This window comes from Triticum dicoccoides, chromosome 3B (genome assembly GCF_002162155.2).
Source record: "Triticum dicoccoides isolate Atlit2015 ecotype Zavitan chromosome 3B, WEW_v2.0, whole genome shotgun sequence".
Classification (NCBI taxonomy): domain Eukaryota; kingdom Viridiplantae; phylum Streptophyta; class Magnoliopsida; order Poales; family Poaceae; genus Triticum; species Triticum dicoccoides.
Genome location: NC_041385.1, coordinates 432,717,976 through 432,726,790, shown reverse-complemented (window position 1 = coordinate 432,726,790; position 8,815 = coordinate 432,717,976). Strand labels below are relative to the sequence as shown.

General features: G+C 49.8%; 1 protein-coding gene across 1 annotated transcript; it reads left to right on the top strand.

The window, feature by feature from the left end:
• Positions 1 to 907: 907 nt before the first annotated feature.
• On the top strand, positions 908 to 5,844 carry LOC119276357 (cinnamoyl-CoA reductase-like SNL6). The gene is made up of 4 exons (XM_037557406.1): positions 908 to 1,685; positions 3,355 to 3,530; positions 4,754 to 4,954; positions 5,075 to 5,844. The coding sequence occupies exons 1-4, from the start codon at positions 1,424 to 1,426 to the stop codon at positions 5,552 to 5,554; spliced, it is 1,119 nt and encodes a 372-aa protein (XP_037413303.1). The 5' UTR covers positions 908 to 1,423; the 3' UTR covers positions 5,555 to 5,844.
• The last annotated feature ends 2,971 nt before the right edge of the window (positions 5,845 to 8,815 follow it).

Below are 8,815 nucleotides of genomic sequence, written 5' to 3'. Positions count from 1 at the left end.
CTCCATCGAGAGGGCCCGAACCTGGGTAAAAACATCGTGTCCCTTGTCTCCTGTTACCATCCGCCTAGACGCACAGTTCGGGACCCCCTACCCGAGATTCGCCGGTTTTGACACTGACAGCCTTCTTCATCTGTGAAGTTGGTACGAACACCCCACTTTTTCCAGATTTCTTCTTGAAAAGCTTGGCCTTGATCGAACTTGAGGTTAGCTAGAGACATGATGATGTGGTCGGAGTAGATCTCCCGGTGATTTTTGGTGGCCGCCGTGGCCGACGGCGCGTGGGCGGAGCGAGAGCGAGAGGAGGTTCCTGTTCCTGTTCACGTCTTTGAGGGCCCGGATTTGCTGTCCGCAGATGCTCTTAGCTCCTTCAAAAACGAGGAGTTAAAGTTTGGGTGTGGCTAGGACTCATCTAGATGTGACATAACTATGTCACATCTAAGCATGACATCATACAACATCAGCAAAAAACATTTAAACAATACTTTGTACAAATCTTGAAGCCCATTATTGTGTGACGAACTACTTATATGTGACATCCTTAAAAACATCTAGATGTGAATTAGTCATTCTGTTAAAGTTTACCCTTGCAATGCTTTTACGTGGCCCACTAAAAACCTTGGACATAGGAGATTAGGTGATTGGTTTTGTTTCAGCCACGAGAGCAATGCAATGCTCTTGGATCTGCTGGAGGGTATGGTGTCGGCGACGTTCTGTACAGCGGGACCGCCACGGAGCGACCCATAATTTTGTGTACGATCTCCGGGGCCCTGTTTGTTAATGCAGACAACGTGGGTGGATCGCCCTGCCTCCCGGGGAAAACCCATTGCAAGCCAACCACGAGTCCACAACAGTACCTCTTCCATTACCTCCACCGAGAGGAAGAGCGTGGCAGTCTGCAAGAGAGGAGATAGTGGAGCCTGCCCTGCCATGCCACGAACCAAGCCCATGTTCATCTTCTGCAGCGCAGATCCCATGGTGTATCTATGGACACATGCGGATTCCACCATCCCCGTCTACAGTATTTATTAGAGCCGATTTCTCTGGACGGCCCTCACCTGCGCAAGCTAGACAGTGACCGTGGGATCAGAACGGCTGAGCGATCCCAGCCACTCAGCGCAACTACCTCGAGGCAAGGCGCGCAGACAATCCAGTTCCAAGCTCCAAGCCTGTAGTATAACCACCAGTCCACGACTCGCTCCGACGACCCGTAGAGCAGAGCGCGGCACAGAGCCCACCTAACCTAAACCTCGCCGCGCCTGCGAGCACAGACCTCCTCTCCTCTCTCCTCCTATAATTATCCACGTCTCGCAGAGCCCAGCCAGGCAGCCACCCCACAGCTGACACTTGCAAATCACTCCACCAGAAGCAGAAACCACGCCACCGAGAGACCCGGGGGGTGGACGCACGCGCCCGCCCAGGCGGCATGGGCGTCTTACGGAGCACGCAGAGCATGCAGGCGGAGGTGGAGGAGATGCGCGCCGCGCTCTTCCACGGGGGCGCGGCCGCGGCCGGGTGGCGCCCCTCGGCCGGCGACAGCGACGTCAAGCGCGCGGCCGGCGGCGACGAAGGCGCGGCGGGCCCGCGCACCGTGTGCGTGACCGGCGGCATATCCTTCGTCGGCTTCGCCATCGTCGACCGCCTCCTCCGCCACGGATACACCGTGCGCCTCGCCCTCGAGACACAAGGTCAGTCAGCCATCCATCCTAAAGCCTCGCCGTCGCCGGCCGGCCATTAACCAACTGCTCATCTCCCTTTACTGCTTCCTGTGCTTGATTTGGGGGGCCCGGCCACGGTTGCGACGTCTTCAGAAGAACTGCAACCTTTACACATACGCGGATACATCATTTGTTTTAGGATCGTTCTTTGTGGCGGGCGAGACGCACCTTCGTGGCAGAGCGCCATGTCGTTTTCTGTCCACACCCTGCCTAGTGCCTACGTCTGAATCCAGGCGTGATTCACAGTTGCAACATTTACACTTTCTTTTATGGACTGGAGTCGTATTTACCTCTGATACGTGAATTCATCCGTACGTCCATATAACTCACTGCTATGGAGCGATCTGGCGCATCTAACCTTGGGTGCATTTACAACCTTGCACCAAAAGGGCAGTACTGTTACATGTAGGCATCTAGTACACGTGGAAAGTCAATGGCCTGTTTTGTTGTGGCAAGTCTTTTTCTCAGCAACGTACACTCGTTACGGCCTTGCTTGTAAGAAGTTGGCATATTTTACCATTTCGAACGAGCGTCTTGTAGCCCGACTCTCTGTCTCTCCTGTAACAAAAGTTTGTTCGGATGGCACCGTGCTACCTAACCAACCGGTGCACTGGGATTGGTGTGCTGCATCGGACCACCCTTTCTTCTCAACCTCATGATTCCAGACCACTAGCTACTAGCTTGTGTACTGTTCCGCCCCATTTTCTTTACGCCCCGAATGACCAGTTCTTGCAATTTAATACTCCCTCTGTTCGGGATTACTCATCGCAGAAATGACATCCATCATTGTGACAAGTAATTCGAAACAGAGAGTAGATGTTTGCTAGGATATGCTACTAGGAAATCTTAGCCGTCACCCATAGACAGCATCCAGAGACGTGGTTTTCTTTTCCACCGGTTAGAAGATTCGGACTTGTACATCGCTAAGCAAGTCGAATCAGCTTGCCTTTACCTAGCTACTAATAAATGACCAAAAGAAACAAGCGAAAGAGCTGATTAATCAATGAAGATCGAACCTGTGGCTACAAAACAATCCAGCATCTGGTGAACGTTGAACATGGCCCAGATAACACTTGTCTCGGTATTACTATATTCGCAAATTCGCTCTCATGCTGTTTTGCACAATTTATATATATGGGGCTTCCTAAAAAATTCCCCTGCTTTCCGTTCCGCGCCTTCCTCCTGGTCAATCGCTTTCTTTCAAGTTCCTCCGGTTGGTGATGAACTGGTCTGCAAATCAAAGAAGTACAATAATATCTACTGCATTTTCCACGCCAGAACAACCGTATTCTTTTGACGTGATGATGGAAATTACTAGGTCAACTACATCGTGATTGGTATTCAGGGAGTGCACTAATGCTGCCAGCCATTTGTGAGCGACACTTAGAGAAAGAAACAGAAGGAGTAGTACAGTACTAGCTACTCGGTCAACAACCCGTTGATTGGCTGAACAAATTATTGTGCACAGGTAACAAATGTCTTGTTGGATCATTAGCTAACAAATTGTTCTTTTAGGTCATCAGCTAACAAATTGTTAGGCTATGGCTAATGCACATCATTTGCACAATCAATTACAACATGACATGGCAAGAGGGTATTTACGTGGTGGATCTTGATATGTCTGTTTTATTATTGGCAGAGGACCTGGACAAGCTGAGGGAGATGGAGATGTTCGGGGAGGACGGCCGGGATGGGGTTTGGACGGTGATGGCGAATGTGATGGAACCCGAGAGCCTGCACCGGGCGTTCGACGGCTGCACCGGTGTGTTCCACACCTCGGCGTTTGTAGATCCCGGGGGCATGTCCGGCTACACGGTGAGTGATCGTCGCTGCTACAATCTCCATAAATTATGTGTCTGCTCCCTACATAGTCGTCACGTCGAAAAACACACGCAGGGAAGCAAGAGGACCTGCTTTCTTTTGTTCGGTTAACTAGTTTCCTATAAGAAAAATAAGAACATGAGACATGGGTGATACAAGCTGGCACGTGCACATATAAACACATCACAAAGTCAAGCCGTTAAGGATTTGTAGTTTCTTGATCTGGAAATTTCGACGAGGGAAGAACTTTCTAAAAGATGGTGATTTTGAAATACTAATTGTTAAACTTTTTTTTTCTTGCGGGGAATACTAATTGTTAAACTGACCAGCACGAAAACCGTAAAGGGAACAAACGATAGACAAGACCGAGTAAGCAGGACGTGTTTTTTTTAGGGTTAATACTGCCGCTTTATTTAATCATCAAACCTCGGAATGTCATACATAAAGAACAAAGTCTGGGGAATCCCCAGCCAAACCTTACATAGTTCATCACCGACCCCTTACTCTAGCTAATTAATGCACGGCAACATTAATAGAACGACGAACCCACAAAATCTTGCGTTCAGCAAACGACCCAAGTAAAGCCTTAATCTCCTGTACCCATGGACCAGGAGCAGGACATGGTTAAAGGGTTGAAGTCAGAAGGCGCGGTGTATCTATCTAACTCAAGGCGCAAGTACCCAACTGAACGCCAAAGTATTCCAAGTCATACTGAATGGTTGGTAGAGGATGGACAACAGATTGCGGTTAGTGGGGGTGAAATTGACCAATGTGGTTATGTTTGGTGGTAACAGCCAAACTGATTCAGTTAACCTTTTGTGAAACTATTGAGGACCGCATAGATGTGTCATTTTCGGTATTATTGCCTGCCACGAGCACTAGCCAGTAGCCACTAGGTCTAGTGAAAAGTGCACCTTCGTGACGTGTCCTAAAGTTGACATTTTGCCGTTTCATCTGACCTAGTAGAACCCAAAATAAAGAAGACGCTAACGACTGATCTGAACTGTGAAACATTATGTCCTCCAATTGCGCGGGTAGTCTGGTAATCTCCTGGAGTCTAGGAAAATGCCATCAGTTTAGTCCGGTCGGCGCCATATCTAATTCGGTCACATCAACTCCCTTGGCAATACTAGAGCATAACACCAGGACAGGTTTACCATGCATCTCACTGGAACAACATGAACTTAACCTTTTCACTGTGGATCTTGTTCTAACAGAAACATATGGCTAGCTTGGAAGCCCAAGCAGCGGAGCGGGTGATCGAAGCGTGCGTGAGGACGGAATCCGTCAGGAAGTGCGTCTTCACCTCGTCCTTGCTGGCCTGCGTGTGGTGGCAGAACCATCCTAATGAAAGACGGGGCCCGACCATCCTGGACGAGAACTGCTGGAGCGACGAGAGCTTCTGCCGCAACAACAAGGTCCGTGGTTTCAAGCAATCTGAATCCATTAGGGTTTTAATTTCCTGCATCGCGGAGTTTCTGATTTTTGAGATAGTACATCTGTGGGCATTGTAATGATGTGAGGTGCGTCTTTTTCAGCTATGGTTTGCACTTGGGAAGACAGCGGCAGAGAAGGCGGCCTGGAGGGCGGCCCGGGGGAGAGACCTCAAGCTCGTCACCGTCTGCCCCGCGCTGGTCACGGGGCCGGGGTTTCGCCGCCGCAACTCTACGGCATCCATCGCGTACCTCAAAGGATCTGGTGTCATGCTCGCGGATGGCGTCCTGGCGACGGCGAACGTGGCGACGGTGGCCGAGGCCCACGTCCGGGTGTACGAGGCGATGGGCGACAACACGGCCGGCGGCAGGTACATCTGCTACGACCATGTGATCCGGAGAGCCGAGGAGTTCGCCGAGCTGGAGCGGCAGCTCGGGATCCCGAGAAGAACGGCGGCAACGCAGAGCGTCGACGACGACCGTCCAGCGAGGTTCGAGCTCTGCAAAAGGAAGCTGGGGAGGCTCATGTCCTCGAGGAGGAGGTGCACGTACGATGACTATTACTGCCCTGTTACGTTCCAATAGGGCGCCAAGACAACGCTGCTGGTGGATTTGAAGGCAGTTAATTCTATTGGGTTCGCGCGGCAGGTGACAATTCAATCGAGCACCGACTCCCCTGGGTTGCACATGCTGCTTGAAGAGGTCAAAACCAGAATGGGAGGGGGTGGAAAAAGAGTAGTAGTGCTAGTTGATTGTACATTGTCCCTGTGGACAAAGAGGAGTAGAGACGTACGCGAGTGCGATGATGTATATAGGGATAGTGCGATCTTGTAGGTTATTTGACGCATCAATAAAGTTGGATCGAAATTTCCTTTGTGCTGTCCGCTGTCCAGTGATACGGACATTACGGAAAAGCCATTCTGTTTGTTTGTCAAATCAGAAGTACAACACCATTTTCAGCCATTCTGTTTGCAGGTAAAATGGTTAGTGGCAACTGGAGCACCTTGTCAAATCAAAAGCACAATATCATTCTTCCTTTTTTTTTGGCGGCAAGTATCATTTTTCCTTTGAATGCCATCTTACCCGAGCCGTGTCAAGTTAGAGCATCTACGCCCGCAAGTTACAAATCCAGGCCCTCAAACGCCGTAAAAGAGCCCGCACGCATCCGCGGACACTGACCGGGCATGCCTTATTTAGTGGCTTCCACACTCGTGTTCCTCATATTCGAACCCTCAAAACCACACAAACCATGCAACGCTATGTAAACACAATCAACAACACACAGTTCATCGAATCAACTTTGCATCGACGGACAAAAAAAGCAAAGTTCATCGGAGTTCAACGGTAAGTCCATACTACGAACTATAACATAGTTAAAATATAAATGTAACGGGGAAGGGCGAAGGAAATCACCATTTCCTCGCCGGCTCCTTCTCCTTCCGGTCGTCGGCGTGGTTGTGCCTCTCCTCCGTGTAGGCGTCGGCGTGCGGAGGCGCGTCGTTGTTGGAGCTCGAGGTGGAGTCGTCCATCAGGTCAGAGTCAGAGTTGCAACTCATGCCCGGCAGCCTGCGGAGCAGGTGGTCCTGCTCGTTTGCATGGCGACCTTCGCCTTTGCCGCCGCATCCTTGGTTGCCTTGCGCTCCGACATCTCGATGGAGAGTCAGAGCGCCATGGCATTCTTCCGGCGGAGGCGTCGCGCATCCGTCTCCGCCATCGTCAGAGAGCGGCGGAGGACCGACGCGAGGAGCGCGGCCTAGGGATCCATCTGTTAGAATAAATTCGAGGCATACCGTTGATCATCCGAGGACCAAGCAATCACACAAGCACAACATCAAGATTTGTTAACGAGGTTCACCGATATGGCTACATCCCGGGGCCTGACTATGGACGCTCCTCCACATGACACCGCTACAATACCTACCCGGTCGCCCTGGACGCCGGCTTCCCCTGCGTTCTTGTGCTATTATGTTGGCATAGATTACATCGTGTGTCTACCTCCGCTATATATGAGAGGCCTATGATACAAGTGTCCTAATAGGACACGACTCCATATCATATCTAAACACAATACTACTCAGAGTCCAATTGTAACCTACCTTGTAAATAATATTCGACACAACACCAACAAACTCCACCTTGGCGAATATTCTCCACCACCTTGAATTCGTCCATGTGTCAAACTTTCATGTACATTGGACTTGAGCTTATCCCATGAGCACCACTGCTACTCCAAAGACTCAATATGACTTCACCTGCAACTTGTAGTCTTTTTTTTCTTGATCAAAGTCAACACTCGAGCAAATTAAAGTTTCTTGTTACTCTAGTTTGTACTCCCAACTTCCAGAGTATCAGTCCAACGTCATCACATACTGATCACTGGCCGGCATGAAAATGAACAACTCACATATTGGGTGTCACACATAAGAGTTACCTGAACTCAACATCACCGCTCCTTTCTTGACTGTCTGTCTGAAACATGAAGGAATTTCACCGTTGCTTGTAGTCATCACGAGTCAAATTCGCAGTTGTCTCACCACATGTATGACCACCAGAGCCCTGGCCTGTCTTCATGTCCTGTGCGTACTGCACGCCTCGCCGCTATTACCGTGTCGAGCCTCCGCTGTCCCGGTTGAGTCTCAAGGGTCGCGAACCCACACCATTCAACCCCCACTGCTGAGTATCACCGATTGTCGTCAACCGATGACGAGTTTCACGCTTCCATCAGACCACTGGGCTATAGTCCGAACTGCATGTCACTCGCTTTTCCCGCTGAATAGGTTTCAACTCTTTGATCTCTTACACCTTAGCCCCTCAATCAGCACCAAGTGAAGTCTTCCATCTGACCTCAGCTCCACCTTCAACATAACTCCATGGTAGATGATTAGTCCACCCCACGCCACGTCGACTTCAAGCTCTATGTGTACAACACCTTTGAAAGGATTGATATAGTTGGCTAGAGGGGGGGTGAATAGGCAACTAACAATTTTTAGTTTTTCTTTACCAAATTAAACTTTGCATCAAAATAGGTTGTTTAAATATGCAACTAGGTGAGCAACCTATATGATGCAACAACAATAAGTACACAAGCAAGCAAGGGATACAACACAAATAAGCTTGCACAAGTAAAGGCACGAGATAACCAAGAGTGGAGCCGATGGAGACGGGGATGTGTTACCGAAGTTCCTTCCTTTTGAGGGGAAGTACGTCTCCGTTAGAGCGGTGTGGAGGCACAATGCTCCCCAAGAAGCCACTAGGGCCACCGTATTCTCCTCATGCCCTCACACAATGCGAGATGCCGTGATTCCACTATTGGTGCCCTTGAAGGCGGCGACCGAACCTTTACAAATAAGGTTGGGGCTATCTCCACAACTTAATTGGAGGCTCCCAACGACACCACGAAGCTTCGCCACAATGGACTATGGCTCCGCGGTGACCTCAACTGTCTAGGGTGCTCAAACACCCAAGAGTAACAAGATCCGCTAGGGATTAGTGGGGGGGGATCAAATTTCTCTTGGTGGAAGTGTAGATCGGGGCCTTCTCAACCTATCCCGACCAAATCAACAAGTTTGATTGGCTAGGGAGAGTGAAAGGATCGAGAAGAGGTGTCTAGAGGGGGGGGGGTGATTAGACACTAGGTGGTAAAAGTAGCAGTTTTTTGTTTATTTGAGTTTAAGTGGAGTTTTGGCACAAGTTTAACAATCACAATACATAACAAGCAAGCATGCAAAGAGTATATGAGCAGCGGAAAGTAAAGCATGCAACTTGCAAGAATGTAAAGGGATGGGATTGGAGAATTCAAACGCAATTGGAGACACGGATGTTTTTGTCGTGGTTCCGATAGGTGGT